At 35.7% G+C, this 23,791-nt stretch overlaps 1 protein-coding gene across 1 annotated transcript in view; it reads right to left on the reverse strand.

Moving 5' to 3' along the window:
• TBC1D32 (TBC1 domain family member 32) overlaps positions 1-23,791 on the reverse strand; it is a 231,150-nt gene that overhangs the window by 77,567 nt on the left and 129,792 nt on the right. The window contains exons 23-25 of the mRNA XM_023512752.1: positions 3,628-3,750; positions 2,515-2,623; positions 1,481-1,574 (exon numbers count right to left, since the gene is read on the reverse strand). Of these exons, the coding sequence (XP_023368520.1) occupies positions 1,481-1,574; positions 2,515-2,623; positions 3,628-3,750 (326 nt within the window). The remainder of the gene's footprint in view (positions 1-1,480; positions 1,575-2,514; positions 2,624-3,627; positions 3,751-23,791) is intronic.

Raw genomic sequence — 23,791 nt, forward strand, 5'->3', positions numbered from 1 at the left:
AGCTCCTGCTGCAATGCCTGGCTAGGTTTTTTTATTTTTATTTTTTCCTTCTTTTTCTGTTTTTAGTAGAGACAGGGGTCTCGCTTTGCTGAGGCTGGTTTCGAACCCCTGAGCTCAGGTGATCCACCCGTGTTGGCCTTCCCAGAGTGATAGGATTACAAGTGTCAGACTCGGGGTGGGGGGGGGGGCGGGAAAGGAAAGAAAAAAGAAAGGAACAAAAGAAAATGAAAGAAATGTTGGAAGTAGTATCTTTGAGAAGAAATAGCATGAAATAAAGCACACAACTGAGAAACTGGCTTTTCCAAGTGCAGTGGCAATTCATTCACAGTGAACAGAGGTAAAGGCCTGACAAAAGGCAATAAAATCTTTTACCAGTTGTCTCTCTTTAAGCCCCACTCCAACCCTTTTTGGGAATTAAAATCTCTATTCCTTTCCTAAGGCCAGTAATTAAATGGGTAAAAAAATGTATCTTAAACCACAGGAGATGGTCCAATAGAATTGTCCAAGAGTCACAAGATATCATCATGAGAGATAAGGTGAACCAAAATCACGAGTCACAGTTAAAAAACAATAGCCCAAAGCCACAACATGTGACACTGGTCACGCAGACTTAAGCCCAAGTGACCCAAACCCCTCTTTTAAAAAAAACCTGTTTTTCTGCTTAAAGGCAGGATGATGGTCTTTTGAGATGTTAGTCCACTGTCCTCCTCATTTGCCAGCAAGACTGAAAATAGGCTGCGAAAGGACAAGGTTAAAAGCTTGAGACTGGTTTGAATTCATTAAAAAATGTGACTCAGTAGGAAAAGAGTCCAAAATGGTACTATCTAAAGAGTTTCTCCTAGAAAAATTCTTAGTATCTGAAAGATTGCTATTACTATTGGATAGATTCATCAGGCCTTAGCCTCAAGAAAAATTATTTGGCCTCACACAAAAATACAGCTTTGTATCATTTAACTAGGAGATACATTCTGAGTAATTTATCATTAGATGATTTTGTCATTGTGTGAACATCAGAGTCTACTTACACAAATCTAGATGACACAGGCTACTACACACCTAAGCCATATGGTATAGCCTATTGCTCCTGGGCTATAAACCTGTACAGCATGTTACTGCACTGACCACTGTAGGAAATTACAGCCCAGTGGCAGGTATTTATATACTTAAACACAACTGAACATAGAACACACTTGCTAAAAATATGATATTATAAACTTACAGGAAACTGTAAGTTGTGTATATACAAACTGTTGTGTATGTAGTCCATCATTGACAAAAAAATGTTATTGCCATTGCCATGTAGTACATGACTATACAGATTTAGTAAAAAACATGAGAAAAACAAAAAAGTGTAAAGAAATATCCATAACTGTTCACATGTACACAAGGTGAACAAAAATCAATACTCATCTCTCTTAATTTTTTTCAATGATAACAAAAGCATTAAAAGTAATATGACTTTTGATGGTAAATATTCTACCTTGTTTCATATCACCATTTCTTGTAACTTTTGAAAGATAGCAGCTTGGCAAAGGATATGACGAAAACATTGGCCAAGGGTATGGATCATCACCCTAAAAATGAAGCAAGGCAGGTGACTTTAGAAAGTGATTTAAAATAATATTAAACTTTAAAGCTATCTGAAATAACATTAACTTAAATTGGCTTTTTTGATCATAAATTATAGAGCTGCTACCTAACTAACCAAAACCTATTTGATGCTACACTTCATTACTGCAATAGACAACAATAAAAATAAAGTATGACTGAAACAACATTATATTGGTAATACACTTCAATATTCCAATAGGTAATAATAAACACAAATTATCAAAATAATAATATTAATTAAGCACTGAAGACAGACACATGGCAACCTGTCGTAGTGATTAGAACTCATGATGATACCTTTACTACTTTTTTTTTCTAGCAAAGGAAAATTATAATCATCAAAAAAAATCTTTATTTTCTTCCACAAAACTTTCTCTTATGTTGTCAATAATTTCTTTCTCATTATTCCCAGCATGACAATCAAAGCAAGAATATTTTTAATAACAACAAAACAAAACAAACAAACAAAAAAACTCCATGAGAAACCCATACTATATATCGATGGAAGGAGAGGTGATCAATATTGTCAAAAAAAATGCAAAAATAACAAAGTCATCTAATAATAAGAGTCAGGTATCATGAAAGAGAAAGAAATTGAAAGTAAAATATTCAGACACACAGGGGATCCCACTCTGCTATTCAAATGGGCATTATGACCTCCTGCCATCACGAACACTATTTTAGCTTGAAAGGTTTACTTGCGTCTTAAATTTTCCCAAGCAACAAAAGTTCAACTCTGTGATGTAGACAATTGAAAAGGTGATGTCCGTTAGTGTCACTTCAGTTGGCTACCTTGCTTCAAAACTTGTCAGGAAAACATTCTCCCCTCTTCTTTATCCCACTTACCTTCTCTGTATCATTCCAATTTTAGTATATGTGCTGCCGAAGCGAGCACCCACTTACCTTCTCTAGTATCCTTGGAGGTAAAATCCGTTCCAATGGTCCACCGATAAGATTCATTCTTACAAGAACATGATTTCTCTCTACTGATAAACCATCAATTATAAAGTCCCTGAAAAAATAATTTATCAACTTTAATATCTCTTTAATTGAATCTGTTATAATTTTTAAATCACATCATTGGATTTCAGAGAGAGAAAGGTGTAACAGTCTGGAAAACATATCATTTATCAGTATATCTTTTAAAATACAAGGGCTAAGTTTACTTTTTAATCTTAAAATTGTAACTGTTTGCTAGAGAACAGATAATTGAGGGAGATGTAAGATTAGCCAAAGAAATGTTCCTGCATTTAATGAAATGGGACTAGGAGCTACATTATTTATTGAGTGATTTTAACAATCACATTTTTAGTGAAGGTTCTCCTATGTTCTAGACATAGTACCTTAAATTCCAAATCTAAATGTTGCTTATGAGCAGCCCCAACATTTTTGGTAGCTGTCATGTCAATCCCTTCCTTCTACATCAAACCTAGAATATTAAGTAACATACTCTATAATTTTCCAAGACCTGGATAGGGTGGAGACATCTTTCTTAAGTTACAGAAATAAAAGCAATTTAAAGCTATTCAATATATATTTGGTAACTGTCAGCCAAGTAAGTAATGGCAAGTGTGATTTACTAATAAAAAAATTATCAAGGTATAACCAGAACCACATTTTGTGAATAATCAAAATTTATGATTATATTTAAAATAAGAGAAGAGAGTAAAGAGTGCCTTCACAAGAGACATGAAATCAAACATTTTGTTCAATGGGTCATCTTACACAAGTAATCTCAACTTAAAGATGACACAATTTCATGCAACTGCTAATAAAGTCAGGGCTTAACTAAAAGAAAAAAAAATCAAATAGCAAACTTTGAACATGTACTTTGCCAAGCTCTCTCCAAGAACATCTATTACAATCTTTCTGTGACCTTTATGTTTTAATTGCTTTAATTTAATCTATTGAATTTAGAAAGTAGAAAAACATTAACCTGTACAAAAAATTACTATTTTAAAGCATCTGTAAAGAAACTTACTGTCAATGACCTTTTTTTTTTTTTTTTTTTTTTACCTGTGGCTCTCTGAATTCTCTAAGATATTTTCTTCTTGAGCACTTAGTAACATTTCAGATACTTGATACTGAGCCTCTAATAGAAGAAGAGTGTCCAGATTACAGCATGCCACATTTAATAACCTATATAAAAATGAGAAGTGGAAAGTGTATATTGTAAAATATGTTCTACCAGTATAGATACAACCTTGACATCACAAAGTAACACCTATACAAGGAAATACAAATCTTATAGAAAAGGTCATATAGTCATTTCAAATATATTACCATTTTGAATGGTAATCTCCTCTTCAAAAGATGTTACTTAATGTTTTTTAAAGATGATAGGTAATTTCTAAACTAGATTTTAAAAAATGTATGTATATAAATAATAAATTTTCTTCTGAACTGCTTTTTAATTTAACAATTCATAGAACATTATCAAATCCATAAAAACATTATATTGTCATAACTGCTCATTCAGGAATTATAGAAGAAATGATAAAATCATCAGTTTGCAACCAATCTAGAAAATGTTCACTACATAGAACATGAGTGGCTAACTTAATAATTATAGATCAAGCTAATAACACCCAACCACACTGTTATATATTACTATTATTATTGAAAGAGTTAAGTAGAAATCATGGTCTACTATTGTGATGAAAGAGGTGCACACCGCACCATATAGTATTTTTAATGTATTCTTGCCACGGAAACTGAACCTCAATCTGACCAAGTCCAGTTATCTCATTATTAGTTTATGGGTAACACAGAGAAATATATTAAAAGACATCACAAGGAGGGCCTGTGGCTCAAAGAAGTGGGATGTCAGCCCCATATGCCAGGGGTGGTAGGTTCAAACACAGCCCTGGCCCAAAACTGCAAAAAAAAAAAAAAGAAAAAGACATCACAAGGAGAAAACAGTCAACCAAATCCAGAGTTTAAAGAATCTACACATTTTATATATTTATTTTTTTCAAGAAAAAAATGCATGAAAAACAGATGGGAAAGGGGTACTGTTACAAGTCTAAAAAATTAAGCAAATGTGAAGATTCTGATACTGACTCAAACAAACTCTAAAAGTGCATTTTGAGTCACATATGAAAATATAAGATAGGTACTAGATGAAATCAGAAAAATATTATTAATTTTGTTAGATGCAATAATGACATGGTGGAAAAGGGTTTGAGTTCCTTGTTTGTTTTTATTTTTTTAAGTATGTCTTTATTTGTTAAGAGATAAATACTGAATTGTTTATCAGTAAAATGGCATATCTGAAATCTGCCTTAAAGCACTTAAGGAAAAAAATGTGCATGGAGAGGAAGAGATAAAACAAGATTGGCAAAATACTGATAAATGATAAAGATGAGTGATGGGTAAATGGAAGATTATACAACTTTTCATCAAAAATTGTAAGATTAAAAAAATGTTTACAAAAGATATTATGATGGGAGATGCTGTTTGGCTATGAAAGACTGGGCTGGGTCAGTTTGGTCTCTTTGAAAGTTGGCATTTGAAGAAACAGGAGATCCAAGATGAAACCAATCTTCTAATTAAACATTCAGTGATTTATCTTAGAGATACAGTCAAACACGGGCACAATGGCTTATATGCAAGACTATTTATTAGAAAGTGGCCATATACCAATCAATCAATCAATATCCATGGTAAAAATGTTAAATATTCAGGGCATTATTTTTTTTTATTGTTGGGGTTCATTGAGGGTACAAAGAACCAGGTTACATTGATTGCCTTTGTTAGGTAAAGTACCTCTTATAATTGTGTCCCACCCCGAAAAGGTGTGTCACACACTGTGAATCCCCAATCTCCTCCCTCTTTCCCTCTCTCTGCTCTCCCCTTCCCCCACCTCCCACCATGTACTAGGTCATTAATTGCCCTCATGAAATTTGTTTTATAGTGATATACTATACAAATCTTAGAAAACAGCAGTTTATAATTTTGACAAGAACTATCTACAAGGATTGGTGCCTGTAGCTCAGTGGTTAAGGCATTGGCCACATGCACTGGAGCTGGCAGGTTTGAATCCAGTCTGGGCCTGCTAAACAACAATAACAACAACAACAACAAATAGCCAGGCATTGTGGTGGGTGCCTATAGTCCCAGCTAACTGGGAGGCTAAGGCAAGAGAATGACTTAAGCCCAAGAGTTTGAGGTTGATGTGAGCTGTGACATCACAGCACTGTACTGAGGGCAACATAGTGAGACTGTCTCAAAAAAAGGAAAAAAAAAGAACTATCTCCAAGGCATATTAATTAAAAAGGCAATGTCCAAAATACTGTGTATAGTACTACTATTTGAATGAAAATGGAAAAACATATATTTGTTTTCACATAAAATACCTCTCAAGGGTCAAAAAAGAAACAGGAGAATTGTTAACTCTGCAGAGGGAATTTAAAATTAGGGATCAGTGGAGGCAAGATGGCCAACTGGAGGTAGCTTTCCATAGAGGCTTCCATCCAGAAGGAGAGTTAAAGGACAGAAGTTTAGCAAGTAAGCTGATGGTTTGGAGCTGAGCCAAGAGATAAGGGTTAAGAACACACATCAACCCTGCAGAGGTGAGCTATGACCCCAAGGAAACAAACAATAGGTACAAAATCCATCACCAAGCGGACCAGAGTCCCCTCCCCCATGAGAACGGCTCACAGTATACCTTCTACAAACAAGCAAGCAGAGTTTAGATCTCCTCCTATTTTATCTCATGTTAGAGACCCTCTAAAAACTGGAATGCTTTCCCCAGACAGGACCCTCTAGTGTGCCATGGCACTTTCCCACCAGGCATAAAACTGTATATATTCTCTACCTGAAATTCTGAACTCCGAGTACTTCCCTTCCTCTCTCACCCCAAGGTCTGGAAGCCTGTCCCCAATGGAGTCCAGATTCTTGGGCATTTTCTTGAGAAGTGTGGACAAGGTGTGGGCTGTTGCAGGTCTGTGCTGATTCTGCGGCATGGGTGTAAAGAGAGAACTGTGGACTGAGGGAGCCATAGAGGAGAGGAAGAAGTTGAACCCCACAGCACAGAACAGCAGGAACAATAGGGCTCACACTCCTAGGGATATTTTGGAGAGACACTCCCTGCCTGTCTTGGCAACCAGAGAAAGTCAGGCTTCTACTCCGGTGGCAGCCACTGGCAGAAAAGATCTGGGATAGAAATGTAGGCCTGTGAGTAATAGGTATGCCTGAGGTGGTACCTGTCTGGGCAGGGCGTGGTAGGGACAGAGATGAGAATATGCATGCCTACAGAGGGCATACTCCAAGGGTGTGGCTGAGTCAGAAGTGCTGCTTTAGTAAGCCTAAGAAGCACCTGGCCCAAAGGGGAATATAGCTGAGACAAAAGCAGGTGGGGCAACAGCACCAGCCCAGGGAGAAGCAGAAACAGAGATGAATGTGAGCTCTAACCACGCCCACCCCAACACAGAGTGCAGCAGAGACAGAAATGCCAGCTCTGTGCAAATTGGCACAATGGCAGAGGCACAGGGCAGAGCTCATTCGCAGTTTCTGTGAACTCAAACAGTGCCTGGCCTGCAGTGGAATATAGCTATGACAGAAATGCAAATTCTGCAAGAAAATAAGTGGCAGCAACATCAATCTGGGGTGGGGCTAGAACTGAATGAACAGCCCCAGCTTCCATTAAGCACCCAAATTTGTCAGGCTTTGGCTCCCCCTGCCAGCTAGTAGCAGAGTGAGGCAGTATGGCCAAGGAGACAAAGATCTCCCTGTGATTCAGCAGGTGCAAACCCCTGGAGCCTTGGCACATTGCAGGGAACTGGGTTACAGCCCTGTGGGGTTACCAGTGACTGGGTGTGACAAAGGTGCAAAGTGGGGAAGGAAGTATCAACCTTCCTGGAATAATTTATTTGCTCGGTGGGTTCTTCTGACTCTACAGAGCACCAGAGCAAGTCACATTCAAACTGCCAGCAGACCACTGCTATCTAGTTGGTGGAGACCTTTTGAACTCTCCCACTTGAGACTGGGTGCTGACTGAGACAATTGATTTGGAACTCCTGACCTGGGCCAATCACCCAAGGACTATCCTAAGTGGTACCCTGGGTATATGGTTGTGGGAAGATTTGATTTTCCTTTTCCAGTTGTTACCCATGGAGGGCAAGTGACTTAGTTACTGGTATTTCTCCACAGCTGAGACATCAACCTAGAGTCACTGATTCTCTAGGACTGGACAGAGACTAGCTGAAAATAAGATAGAGCCACTTACTCCCACCACACCAAGTGTCCCCAGGGGTCCCCAGTGTCTCATGCACTGTGCAGGTCCTTTGCAAAGCTCTAGGGGAAAAGGTACAGACACCAGTCCCAGCTCTTAAGTGCGCAAGCCAACTTCAACTTACCTGCTCATCTAGCCAAATGGTGTAAAATAATCATGGGGAAGAATCACTGGGAAAACTCCGGCAACGTGAATAATCAGAGTAGATCAATTCCGCCAAGGTACGACATGGCAGACACACCAGAAGGTACCATTCATAAACAAATGGCTGAGATGTCAGAAATCGAATTCAGAATTTGGATTGCAAATAAGATTAACAGACTGGAGGTAAAGTTGGAATTGGGAATTCAAGGAGCATTTCAAAAGATGTCTCAAGAATTCAAAGACAAAATCACCAAAGATTTTGACACAGTGAGACAAGAAATTGCAGCCCTCAATAATCTGAGAAATACAGTAGAATCCTCAGTAACAGAATGAAGCAGGCAGAAGAAAAGATTTCTGACACTGAAGACAAAGCTTTTGAATGCTCCCAAATACTCAAAGAGGAAGAAAAGGGGACAGCAAAAATGAATCATTCTCTCAGACAGCACTGGGATGATTCGAAGAAAACCAATATTCGCCTTATAGGAATAACTGAAGGTTATGAGTTTGCTTCAAAAGGCCCAGATGCTCTACTCAATGAGAAAATTAAGGAGAACTTCCCAGACATGCCAAGAGATTCTGAAATTCAGATAGCAGACAGTTTCAGAACCCCAGCACAACTCAATACAAATAAGGCATCTTCCAGACACATTATAATTAACTTCACCAAAGTTAATATGAAGAAGAAAATTCTGAAAACAGCCAGACATAAGAAAAACATAACCTATAAGAGGAAGAATATTAGAATGACTGCAGATCTCTGCTGAAACCTTTCAAGCTAGAAGAGGCTAGTCATTGACTTTTAATCTCCTAAAACAAAATCACTTTCAACCCAGGATCCTGTATCCAGCTAAACTGAGTTTCATTTACAATGGAGAAATTAAGTACTTTAATGACATTCACATGTTGAAGAAATTTGCCATAATTAAATCAGCTCTCCAGGATATTCTCAGACCTATCCTCAATAATGACCAGTGTAATCCTCTACCCCCAAAGTAAACTACTCAGAAACATTTGATCAAATTCCAACTTCCACAGTGGCATTAAGGACTTTCAACTTTTGAAAAACTTGATACTTCAAATTCTACCTGGCTTATCAATATTCTCAATTAATGTGAATGGTTAAAGTTATCCTCTAAAGAGGCACAGGTTGAATGACTGGATACAAAAACTCAGGCCAAATATCTGTTGCATACAAGAATCTTGTCTTACCTTAAAAGATAAATATAGACTCAAGGTGAAGGGATGGTCATCTATATCTAAGGCAAATGGAAATCAGAAAAAAGCAGGTGTTGCAATTTTATTCACAGATACAATAGGCTTTCAACCAAGAAAAGTAAAGAAAGATAAGGATGGTCACTTCATATTTGTTACAGGTAACGCTAAACATGATGAGATTTCAATTATCAACATTTATGCACACAACCAGAATACGCCACAATTTATAACAGAGACTTTAACAGACATGAGCAACTATTTTCCCCAGCACAATAATAGTCAGATTTTAATACTCCTCTGGTAGTGTTGGATACATCCTCCAATAAGACGCTAAGCAAAAAAAATTTAGACTTAAACTTAACCATTCAATAATTGAATTTAACAGACATCTACAGAACATTTCATCCTAACAAAACTGAATATACATTTTTCTCTTCAACCCATGCAACATCCTCCAAAACTGATCACATCTTAGGTCACAAGTCTAACCTCATCAAATTTAAAAGAATAGAAATTATTCCTTGTATCTCTCGGACCATCAAAGAATAAAAGTTGAACTCAGTAACAACAGGAATCTGCTTCATACTCATACAAAAACATAGAAACTAAATAACCTTATGCTGAATGATAGCTGGGTCATAGATGAGATTCAGAAGGAAATTATCAAATTTTTGGAACAAAATCATAATAAAGACACAAAATACCAGAACCTCTGAGATACTGCAAAGGCAGTCCTCGGAGAGAAATTTATAGCATTGCAAGTCTTCCTCAAGAAGATGGAAAAAGAAGATGTTAACAACATAATGGGATATCTCAAGCTACCAAAAAAGGAAGAACTTTTCAATTCCAAACCCAGCAGAAGAAAAAAAATAACCAAAATCAGAGCAGAATTAACTTTAATTGAAAAAAAAAAGAATTATACAACAGATTAATAAATCAAAAAGTTGGGTTTTTGAAAAGGTCAATAAAATAGATAAACCTTCGGCTAACCTAACCAGGAAAAAAAGAGTAAAATCTCTAATTTCATCAATTAGAAATGGTAAAGACGAAATAACAACAGACCCCTTAGAAATTCAAAAATTCCTTAATGACTATTATAAGAAAATCTATTCTCAGAAATACAAAAATCTGAAGGAAATTGACCAATACTTAGAAGCATGCCACCTTCCAAGACTTAGCCAGAATCAAGTGGAAATGTTGAACAGGCCTATATCAAGTTCTGAAATAGCATCAACTATACAAAATCTCCCTAAAAAGAAAAGCCTGGGACCAGATGGCTTCATGTCAGAATTCTACCAAACCTTGAAAGAGAAATTAGAACCTATATTACTCAACCTTTTCCAGAATATAGAATAAGAAGGAATATTACCCAACACATTCTATGACGCAAACATCACCTTCATCCCCAAACCAGGAAAAGAACCAACTAGAAAAGAAAATTATAGACCAATATCACTAATGAATATTGATTCAAAAATATTCAACAAGATCCTAGCAAACAGAATCCAGCAACACATCAAACAAATTATACACCATGACCAAGTGAGGTTTTATCCCAGGGTCTCAAGGCTGGTTCAATACACGTAAATCTACAAATATAATTCATCACATAAACAAATTAAAAAACAAAGACCATATGATCTCTCAATTGATGTGGAAAAAACTTTTGATAATATCCAGCATCCTTTCATGATCAGAATACTTAAGAAAATTGGTGTAGAAGAGACATTTCTTAAACGGATAGAGGCCATATACAGCAAACACACAGCCAATATTGTATTGAATGGAGTTAAAGTGGAATCATTTCCAATCAGATCAGGAACCAGGCAAGGTTGCCCATTGTCTCCACTGCTTTTTCACATTGTAGTGGAAGTTTTAGCTATCGTAATTAGGCAAGAAAAGGCAAACAAGGGTATCCATATAAGGTCAGAGGAGATCAAACTTTCACTCTTTACAGAAGATATGACTGTGTATCTGGAAAACACCAGAGATTCTACTACAAAACTCTTAGAAGTGATCAAGAATACAACAGCGTCTCAGGGTACAAAATCAATACTCATAAATCTGTAGCCTTTATATATACCAACAATACTGAAGCTGAAAAAATAGTCAAGGTCTCTATTCCTTTCACAGTAGTGCCAAAGAAGATGAAATATTTGGGAGTTTACCTAACAAAGGACAAGAAAGATCTCTATAAAGAGTACTATGAAAACATACCATGCTCAAGGCTGGGAAGAATCAACACTGATAAAATGTCCATATTACCCAAAGCAATATACAATTTTAATGCAATCCGTATTAAAGCTCTGCTGTCATACCTTGAAGAACTTGAAAAAATAATACTTTGTTTTATATGGAATCAGAAAAAACCTTGAACAGCCAAGACATTACTCAGAAATAAAAACAAAGGAGGAGGAATTATGCTACTAGACCTCAGACTATACTATAAATCAATAGTGTTCAAAACAGCATGGTACTGGCATGAGAGGTAGATGTATGGAACAGAATAGAGAACAAAGAGATGGACCCAGCTACTCACTGTTATTTGATCTTTGATAAGCCAATTAAAAACTTTCAGTGGGGAAAAGATTCCCTATTTAAGAAATGGGTGCTGGGTGAACTGACTGGCGACCTGTTATAAGACTGAAACTGGACCCACACCTTTCACTATTAACTAAGATAGACTCTTACTGGATTAAAGATTCAAACTTAAGACATGAAACTATAAAAATACTAGAAGAAAGTGTAGGGAAAACACTTTAAGAATCAGCCTGGGAGAATACTTTATGAGGAGGACACCCCCAAACAATTGAAGTAACACCAAAAATACATTACTGGGATCTGATCGATCTAAAAAGCTTCTGCACAGCCAAGAACACAGTATGTACAGCAAGCTGACAGCCCTCAGAATGGGAGAAGATATTTGCAGGTTATGTCTCTGACAAAAGTTTAATAACCAGAATCCACAGAAAACTCAAACATATTAGCAAGAAAAGAACAAATAATCCCATTTCGGGGTTGGCAAGGGACTTGAAGAGAAACTTCTCTGAAGAAGACAGGAACACGGCCTACAGACACATGAAAAAATGCTCATCATCCTTAATCATCAGAGAAATGCAAATCAAAACCACTTTGAGATATCATCTAACTCTAGTAAGATTAGCCCACATCACGTGGATGTGGAGAAAAGGGAACAATTCTATACTGCTGGTGAGAATGCAAACTAATATGTTCCTTTTGGAAAGATGTTTGAAGATCACTTAGGGATCTAAAAATAGACCTATTATTCATTCCTTCAATTCCTCTACTAGATATATATCCAGAAGACCAAAAATCACTTTATAACCAGAATATTTGTTGAAGCCCAATTCATAACTGCTAAGTCATGGAAGATGACCAAGTGCCCATTGACCCATGAATGGATTAGTAAATTCTGGTATATGTACACCATGGAATATTATGCAGCCTTAAAGAAAGAGGCTTTACCTCTTTTATGTTTACATGGATGGAGCTGGAACATATTCTTCTTAGCAAAGTATCTCAAGAATGGAAGAAAAAGTATCCAGTGTACTCAGCCCTACTATGAAACCAATTTATAGCTTTCTTATGAAAGTTATAACCCAATTATAGCCCAAGAAGAAGGGGAAAGGAAAGAGAGAGGGGAGAGAAGGGGGGAGGATGAGTGGACGGAGGGTAATCGGTAAGAGCACACTAATAGTCCATTTTACAAGGGTACATGTTAAATTTACTAAGTGTAGAATATAAAAGTCTTAACACAATAAGTAGGAAGGTATGGTGAAGGCTATGTTAACCAGTTTGATGAAAATATTTCAGATTGTATATAAGGCCAGCACATTGTACCCCATGATTGCAATAGTGTACACAGCTATGATTTAATAAAAAGAAAAAAAGAGTCAAAATTAGGAAGTCAATGTTATTCCCTAGAACCTGGCTGAAATAGTTAAGGTTTGAAAGAGTCAAAATTAGGAATTCAATGTTATTCCCTTCAAACTGGCTGAAATACCTAATAAAATTAAAAGAAAATCAACTATCATTAATTGGAGAACTGTCCCATACTCAGTTTATAAGAGCAAAACATTTTTGCTAGTTAAAATAGCAATGGAATGAAAAAATAAAATACTTAGACTTCTAGTCTGAAAATGATGGTATTTTCCTTTCTCATCTTAGAAAAATCAAAGCAGGAAGAAGGGAGGAAAAGGGCATATTATACAAATTTTTTTTTGTAGAGACAGAGTCTCATTTACTGCCCTGGTAGAGTGCCATGGCATCACATGGCTCACAGCAACCTCTAACTCGTGGGCTTAGGCGATTCTCTTGCCTCAGCCTCCCAAGTAGCTGGGACCACCGGTGCCTGCTACAACACCTGGCTATTTTTTTGTTGTTGTTGCAGTTTGGCCAGGGCCAGGTTTGAACCCACCACCCTTGGTATATGGGGCTGGTGCCCTACCCACTGAACCACAGGTGCCACCATATTATACAAATTTTTAATGAAAAAATAAATTGAGAAGCAGCCAAAGGCAGTAAAAATAAAAATAAGTAGGGAAAGGAAGGGATTATAAAAGCATATCCTGGGTATCCAAGATGTGAATAAATAGCAAGTTTCTCAGGAAGAAAAGCAAAATAAATTTCTAAGAAGAAAAACAAAGTAAATTTCAAGAAAAACAAGCACCATAACCTCTGATGTAAAACTGAATCTTCTGTTCTCAGTATTGGGAATGGAATACCCAAGACAGCAGTTAGGAGGATCCTTGGCCTCAGCTTGGCTCCAAGAAGTAGAAGGAGTAAGGTAGAAGAAGTCACAGAAAAATCAATTATTAATTACAGGTTAAGTTACAGAGACAACCATAAAGCAGAAAATTGACTATTTCCAGGGTGGTGCCTGTGGCTCAAAGGAGTAGGGCGCCAGGCCCATATGCCGGAGGTGGGGGGTTCAAAAACTGAAGGTGAAATGGAATGACTGTGAGCACATACATGCCTCAACCAAATTCTCCTCATTAGGGAATAAGTCAAACCTAACAAATGACACATAAGGCTTTAGATCCTATAAGTACTAGGAATAATGTAAAGTGTAGCAAATTTGATCCAGCAGTAAGTTAAAGCAATAGCGCATTCACTTCAGGGAGAGAAGAAGAATTTAATATTGAAGTATCTCCTGATGTAATTTATGATATCAATATGGAACAGAAGAGAACCATGTATTCATCTGACCAAATCCTTAAAAGCTATTTGATTTAAGATTCAGCATCCACTCTCTATTTCTTATCCTCCAAAAAATTCTGAGTAAATGAAAGGAAGGTTACCTCTTTAATTTGATTGAAAATAGATCTGTCTCAATACAAGAGTTAAAAGCATAAATAGGAAAAGTATTCCCCATTAAGGTCAGAGGAAGGCAAGCATGCCTATTATTTCTTAATATCCTTCTAGAAATCAAGACAAAAGAATAAAGAGGCATTCCATCTTATAGGAGATATAATGTATATTATTAGAAGATGGTAAAAGTTTGTGAACCCATCTCCCCAATGACATAAAACTCAGTTTACTTAAAATATATTGGTTAAATACCTGGAAAGTGCCTACCACTGTTTTAAGTGCTAGGGTTATGCATGAAACATGCATGTACAAAAATCCCAGTCCTTATGGAACTCAAAATACTACAGGTGGGGAACAGACAATGAACAAAATAAAAAATTAAAAAACAAAACATAGTAGTGAGTATAACTCATAGCCAGAAGAGAAAAAGTAGTATCAAAAAAGGGAATGGTAGAAATGGATCACTGTAAGGTGATCAACAAAGAACTCACCAAAAAACAAAGACCTTTGTAGAAACCTTAAAAAATGAGGGAGCTTTCTGTGGAAAATGTATTCTAAGCAGAGCAAATATTATGAGCAAAGAAACTAAAATTTCTAGCATGTCTGAAAAACAGTAAGGGGGTAATATACCAGAAGTGGAATAAGAAAGGGAGAAGTACAGATTGAGCATCCCCAAATCCAAATGCTCCAAAATCTGAAAGCTTTTGACTGCAGATTTGATGTCAAATGGAAAATTCCATACCTGACCTCACGTGATGAGTTGCAGTCAAAATACAGTCAAAATACACAGCACACAGTTTATTCCACATCCCTGAAGACAGTACTGGACAGCATACAGTAACCTTTTAACCAAACTCAGTGTCACAGGTGAAGACCAAAGCCTGCCGTTGTTTGTTGTTGCCGATGTTTAACAGTTAATACAGGTATTCTGGCATTGTTACTGTACTGCTTAATCAGAATACTGCTTTTTTTCACTTTATTAGTAATGGTATTTTATATGTTTTACTGCTAAGTACTATGTATGAGTAAGAAAAATGACTGCTTATTGGCAGTATATAAATTCAGATTCAGGAATGAGGGTGACGCCAAATAAGTACAAATTGTCCATGTGGTGGCTGAGATAATGACACTTTTGCATTCAGATGGTTCACTGTACACAAACTTTGCTTCATACAAAAATTAAAAATATTGTATAAAATTATCCTCAGGCTATATGTATAAAGTGCATAAAAAATCTAAATGGATTCTATGTTTAGACTTGGATCCAGCCCCAAGATATTTCATTATGCATAAGCAAATATTTAAAAATCTGGAAAAAAATCTACCATTTGAAACTCTTGGTCCCAAGCAGTTCATATATGGATTCTCAATTTGCATTAGGAGATGAGGTGAAAACAATACTAAAGGCCATTGTAAGCCACTGTGATGAAAGTAGAATTTTCTATGGTGATGTGAGAAACCACTGGACTGTGGCTTTAGTCTGACAATATAAGAAACGTTATGAGTATAGGATTGAGATGATCTGATGTGTGTTGAGATGATTTGATGATCTAATCTGATTACTGGCATCACTCTGGCTGCTATATACAGAATAGTCTGAAATTAGGCTGAGTCAGATATAGTGAAACTAGCTAAAAAGCCATAGCTATAATTTTAATAAGATAGTAACTTGCAACAGTATATTGTCAGGAAATGTTGGCTTAAAGAATGGCTTTGTGGTAGGCAGATTCTAAGATAGCCCCATGATCTGTATCTATTGGTGCTCATGCCTGGTGTGATCCCTTTCTTTGGAGTGTGGGTAGGACCTGGAATTTGTCTCTCACCATTGGAAGATGGTAAAGGTGATGGAATGAATATGATTACTGGTACATAATTGTGAGATCACATTACATTACATAAGACTATAGTACTTGTCTGGCTGGAGCATCTTCTGTGCTGGCTTTAGAAGAGAAACTACTCAATAGATAGTCTTGAAGGAACTCTAGCCTCTAGCCAGCAGTCCTAAAACCATGGAGAACAAAATTCTGCCAACAATTTGTGTGAATTATCAAGCAGATCCTTCCCTAGTCAAGTTTGAAATGAGACCACAGTCACAGCCAACACCTTGATTTCTATCCTTGTCAGATTGTGAATAAAGAACTCAGCTAATGTATGCCTAGACAGAACTGAGATAGTAAATGTGTGTTGCTTTAAGTCTCAAAGTTTATGGTAATTTTTTAAAAGAGCAATAGAAAACTAACATAAACTCTAATGTTAACACTGAAGCAACTAAAAATATGATGCTGCCATTCGATTAGAAAGGAAAACACAACTAGAAACTGAGAGGTGGGGGGAGAATGATAAATATGCATATATATACACATACACACACATATATATATCGACACACATATATATCAATTACATAAGGTGATCTGTAAGAAAATAAACACCAAAAAGACCCTCAGTAAATTTCCTTACACCAGCAATAACTGATTAAATAGCAAAATATAAACAATGATAATAAACTTAATGTGAAAAGAATAGGCTCTGTATGAAGAAAGCTACAATACATTGATGACTGAAGAAAGTAATCATTTCAATAAATAGACATACCACTACTTGGATGAGAATGTTAAATATTCCAAAGATGTGCATTCTCATCAAATTTGATTATAAATTTAATTTAAACATATATTATAAAACAATAAAAATATATTATAAAATAATTTAATCCAAACTAAAATTTGTATAGAACTCAATAAAATACCTCCACTAAAAACCTGGAAGAACTTTTTAAAAGAATAATAATTAATATATCTATAAAATCTTAGAGATGCATTTATCTCTACTTATCAAGGATCTACTTACCTATTCTAAATTTGGGAGAAGGTAACACTTATTCTCATAACAACTTTGCTAGGAAAGTACAGGCACTTTCTGCATTTAACTCACAGGAAACAGAGGAACCAAGAGGTTAAGGATCTTGCCTAATGCCAGTCTTACAATGAGGTTTCAAGGTCCACCCTTTGAACTACTCACTAATACCATCACACATTGTAATACACAGTGGGGAATGGACTATCAAGCTATAAAAATTAAATCCAGAGAAGATATATGAGACCTTTACACAGAAAACCATAAAATTTTAATGAGAGTAATTAAAGAACACCTAATTAAATGGAAAGATATACTGTGTTTACAGACTGGCAAACTTACGATTATGAATATGTCAATTTACTCAATATTGTTCAATAGATTCAAAACGATAATTAAAATCTCAGTATGTTGGTTTATATGAAAAGCTGATTTCAAACTTTACATGCAAATAAAAGGCTAAAAAAGGATGTTAAGGGCATCCAAATGGGGGCAGAGGAGGTCAAACTCTCATTCTTTGCTCATGATAGATCTTATACTTAGAAAACCTCAGAGACTCAACTACTAGACTGCTGGACATGATCAAGAAATACAGTAATGTCTCCAGGTATAAAATCAATGTCCACAAATAAGTAGCCTCTGTATATGCCAATAACAGCTAAGTCGAGAAGCAAATCAAAGAAAATGAAATATCTAGGAATATACCTAACAAAAAAGATGAAGGATCTCAAAAAAAGAATAATGAAACCTTAAGAAGAGAAATAGCAGAAGACATTTAACACACGGAAGAATATACCATGCTCATGGCTGGGAAGAATCAACACTGTTAAATTGTCTACACTACCTAAAGCAATCTACAGATTCAATGCAATCTCCATTAAAAAACCAACATCACACTTTGAAGAACTGGATTAAATAGTTCTTCATTTTAAATGAAACCAGAAAAAAACCTGCATAGCCAAGGCAATTCTTAGTAATAAAAATAGAGCTGGAGGCATCACTCTACTAGACTTGAGGTTATATTACAAGTCTGCAGTAATCAAAACAGGATAGTATCGGCACAAAAATAGAGACACAGACGTATGTAACAGAAGAGAAAACCAAGAGATGAAACCCATCTCTTACTGCCATCTGATCTTAGATAAAATTAGCAAAGATTTTTTTAAAAGACAAAGTGGGAAGAATTGTTCTGTAAGTTATTATAACTTATTACAAAGCTATAGTAATTAAAACAATGTGACATTTGTAAAAGGATCAACAAAATCCAGTTAAACAGAACAGGAAGTTCAGAAACAGATCCATTATACTACACTAAAATACTGTGCAACAGCTATTTAGCTAATGTTCTACATGTAATGAGTTGTTTATAATGGCCCAGACTGGAACAGAGCCAAATAGTCACTTACCAGCATAATGTATAAACAAGAAATGGTATATCAATATAATGGAATATAAGGTAATGAAAATAGATTGCAAACCCACACAACATTGACTAACCTTAAAAACAATGCTATGTAGAAAATGTCAGACTTGACAGGATACACAGACCATACTACGATTAATACAAAGTTCAAAACCCAGAAAATTTAAATATAGATGCTTAGGCCAATGAAGCAGAACAGGAAACCCAAAACTAAATTCACACACTTATAGCCAATTTATTTTGACAAAGGTGCCAAAACCATACATTGGGGAAATGAGTCTCTTCAGTAAATGGAGCTTGGAAAACTAGATATCCACATGCAAAAGAATGAACTAGATCCCCATCCTTCACTGTACACAAAAATCAACTCAACTCAAAATCAAAATGGATTAAAGACTGAAATATATAACCTAAAATTATAAAACTCCTAAAGGAAAATATCAGAGAAATGCCACAGAGTATTGGACTGCGAAAAGATTTTTCTAGGCAAAATGTCAAAAGCACTAGTGGCAAAAGCAAAAATAGACAAATGGGATTCTAACAAACTAAAAGCAGCCACACAGCATTGCCATCTATCCACCTGACAAGAGTTCAATAAGGAATTCAAAACATATAAGGAATTCAAACACTCAGTGGCAAAAAAAAAAAAAATCCAAATCTGGAAAATAGACCAGAATACCTGAATAAACATTTCTTTAAAGAAAACATGTAAGTGGCCAACAAGTATATGAGACAATCCTCAATATTACTAATTATCAGGGAAATATACATCAAAACCATGATGATATATCATCTGACCCCAGTTAGAATGGCTATTATCACAAAAATAAAAAATAAGAAATGCTGGCAAGGATGCAGAGAAATGCAACACTCATACACTGTTGGTGGGAATGTAAAGTAATATAGCCATCACGTGGGCTTTTCAGGAAACTAAAAATAGGACTACCATATAATCCAGCATTCCCTCTTCTGAGTATATATTCAAAAGAAAAGAAATCAATATATCAAAGCAATATATGCACTCTCATATTTACTGTAGAATTATTTATAATAGCCTAACTACAGAATTGATCTAAGTGACATGAACAGATGAATGGAGAAAGAAAATATGAGTGTGTATGTGTATATATAGATGTATATATTATATATATATATGCATAATGGAATACATGTATTATACAGCCATAAAATGAGTGAAAGCTTGTTATTTCCTACAACATGAATGGAACCAACAGTCATTATTTTAAGTGGAAATAAGCCAGGCGCAGAAAGACAAATATCCCATGTTCCAACACAGATGTGACAGCCAAAAAAGTAAATCTCACGGAGTTGGAGAGTAGAATGGTGGTTGCTAAAGGCTTGGGAGGGAAAGGAGAGAGAATGAAGAAAAGTCGTTTAATGGGTACAATATACAGTTAGCTAGAAGGAATAGGTTCAAGTATTCAAAAGAACAGTAGGAAAATAAGAGTTTACAATAATTTTCAAAATAGCTAGAATTGTAATGTTCTCTAACACAAAAAAAGATAAATATTTGAGGTGATGGATATCTTAATTACCCTGATTTGATCAGTATACCTTCCATTCATGTATCAAAATATCACAAGTACCCCCCAAATATGTACAACTATAACACGATGTATATCAATAAAAATAAATGTATGCATATTATAGTTGTTTAGGAAGATATGACTAGGCAGTAAAAATATAAAAGAAGCCAAAGAAGTATTTTAAACATCATATAATTCAAAGCGGAAAGGAAGAATCCTGACCAAACATAAGCACAGAGTGCTATTAGTAAATTCTGTTTACTTGACTGGGATTATATAAGCATTTATTTTACCACAATTCCTTAAGCTGTACGTTTATACTTTATGCAATATTCATCTATTTTTAATATTTTATTAAAAACCTAAGTGTTATGATAGGGTGGGTAACAATAAATAATACATTTTGCCTAAAGAAGTATAAATGGGTATGTAACAAATGAACAAATCTGGATTACCAATAAAAGAATACATATTTTAATGATTATGCAAAAAGATTCTTGCACTTGATTTCAAGTAATATCATTTGCTACTTAGTGATGTAATCATTTAATAAACATCTTAATGGTTCATTAATCATACCAGAATATTTGTATAAGTTAGCAATTACACTGAACATAGAAAGAAACAGCATTTGAATGAAAGATTTTACTTCAATTTTTGCCTAGCCATAATGTTAAAGGTAGGTATACAAAAAGAATAGATTTGTATAATTATTTTATATCTACTAATCTAGAAAAATACATCCTAAAACTTACATATTTGGCTTATAAGCAATGAATTATCAGGTTTAATTTTTGTTGGCACCAATTCAAATTTCCCAAAGTTATATAAAGAAAATCAGGTGTTTATGCCACATACAAAGTAAGCTGGTTAAACACAAAGAAGCATTCCAAAGAAAATCAGTAATTATCTAAAATTATATGTTAGATCCAAATTCATAGGTAAACTGGATAAAAGTTTTAATGGTATATTTTCAGGTTTTGGAGTGAAAAAGAAAGTATTAAAAACCATCTTCAGTAAATTTCAGATAGCAGCAGTAAGTTAAACATGTAAATTTCAGAAGAGTGTGTGTGTGTGTGTATGTGTGTGTGTGTGTGTGTAGGGGGGTGTATGTGTATGTGCACACATGCACTACCATATCTCTGTTTATGTGTCTCTCTTAGGATACACTTAGAAATAGATTTATTCCGCCAGCCCCATATGCTGGAGGTGACGGGTTCAAACCCAGCCCAGGCGAAAAACTGCAAGAAATAGATTTATTTTATCCATCCTACACACAAACTATCTTATGGTAGACTTTATTAGATTGTTTTTATCAACAGAAGTTTCTGTACACCAAGGAACAGACAATTGTCAGAGACCTTATTCCTTTATTCCCTATTTCATACAATGGCATGTAAAATGCATACACTATTCTCTTATTATAGTTTTATGGTTTCCAAGGTCCAAACAGTCTAATACTCTTGGGGATATCATTGCTGCTTGAGAATAATGAAGACATAAGAGTTTGCTTGCCTATAGCAAAGCTTCTGAAGGCTTTGGGAGGTTACAAAATGTGGGAGAGATCCTGACCCTTTTTAGTAACTCTAAAAAAGCAGAAAGTCAAGTATCTTATCCCATTGAGTCAGGTTTATGGATGACACCCAATAATAACTTTCTCACCTCACTCCAGGCAATGAAGCTAAAGTCCTTATCTCTATTGGCTATTTGGTGCTACTCATAAGAAAAACCTCCAAAAACTTTACATCTTCTCTTCCCTTATTACAGTCATTGCATTAAATCATCTGTGAAGAAATAAATCCCTAAATGTATCATGTAAATAAAATAATCACAATGTGTGAATGCATTTATATCCATTGGAAAGGAAAAAAAGGTACAAGGTATCAGTGGAGAGTTGTACAATTTTCCCAAAAGTCTTCTCAAAATAATAAAAACTACACATTTTTATTGTTTCTATCAGAACTCTCTGAAATATCAAATACACTGGCGATATTCTTCAGTGAACAATCTTCCAGTATAGAAGTTAGAAGAATTGCTCAATCTGCCTGTTGTCCTTCGTTTCCCTAAGCTTTAGCACAGCAGATCTGTTCATCATATGGAAGAAAAGACACTATCAAAAGAAAAATCTCTTTATAAGAGTGAATCTACATAACAGTGTCCATAACTAGTAATGTAATGTTGACCGGCCCATGTGAATACCAGCAGCAGTGTGCTCTCACTTGGTATAGACAGCAACACATATTTATTTATTTATTTATTTTTCTTTCTTTCTTCCCTTTTTTTTTTTTTTTTTTTGAGATAGAATCTCACTGTGTTGCCCTAGGTAGAGTACTTTGGCATCATAGCTCACAGCAACCTCCAATTCCTGGGCTCAAGTGATCTTCTCATCTCAGCTTCCCAAGTAGCTGCGACTATAGGTGCCTACCACAATGCCCAGCTAGTTTTTAGAGACAGGGTCTTGCTATGGCTTAGGTTGGTCTCGAACTCCTGACCTCCAGCAATCCACCCATCCTGGCCTCCGAGAGTGCTAGGATTACAGACGTGAGCCACTGTGCCCAGCTAACATACATTTACCTTTTTATAAAAATTTAGTCCAAAGAAGCCTGATTGTCCTACTAACCTAAAGGCCACCATGTTCTATTGATAATATAATATTAACTGGACCTGGTGGGCAGAAAGTAGCTGGTGCTGTATATGTAAAACACAGGTACATCAGAGGGAAAGTAATTCATAAAAATTGCGAGGCTTGCCATCTCAGTCAAATTTGAGTTTCAGTGGCCTAGAATGACCTATAATATACATGAGAAATTTCTAAATCTTACATTATTTACCACACAGAAAATGGCACAAAGCTTAATATTACTCTCTTTGAAGCCCAGAAGCAATATCTACCATATTTGAGTGTGCTGTGCTGCTCTGGACTGCTTACCCAGTTACCCATAACTCTATCAACTCTGAGTGTGACCAGAGCAAGAATAAGATACAAAATTCAGGCAGGCTCCAATTTCTGAAAGTCTGTCACTTGGGCCTTTAATCCAGCAAATTCAATGTTAGTCGAAGTTTCAATGGCAGATTGGAACACCAAAGGAATTTCTGGCAAAGTGCAATAAAAGAGTCACACATAGACTCAGGATTTGGGAGTAAATCCATGTTCCCTTTGTTAAATAATTATTTTATTTTGTAAACCTTATTTTGATAAATATAATAATTTTGAACTCCCTCCCTCATGACCACTTTGTTCATAATTCCATTCAAGAAAACTTTAGGGGCTCGGTGCCTGTGGCTCAAGTGGCTAAGGCGCCAGCCATATACACCTATGGTGGCGGGTTCGAATCCCCAGCCCAGGCCCGCCACACAACAATGATAGCTGCAACCAAAAAATGGCCAGGCGTTGTGGTGGGCGCCTGTAGTCCCAGCTACTTGGGAGGC

This window comes from Otolemur garnettii, unplaced genomic scaffold, assembly GCF_000181295.1.
Source record: "Otolemur garnettii isolate 467f Iridium unplaced genomic scaffold, OtoGar3 scaffold00002, whole genome shotgun sequence".
Classification (NCBI taxonomy): domain Eukaryota; kingdom Metazoa; phylum Chordata; class Mammalia; order Primates; family Galagidae; genus Otolemur; species Otolemur garnettii.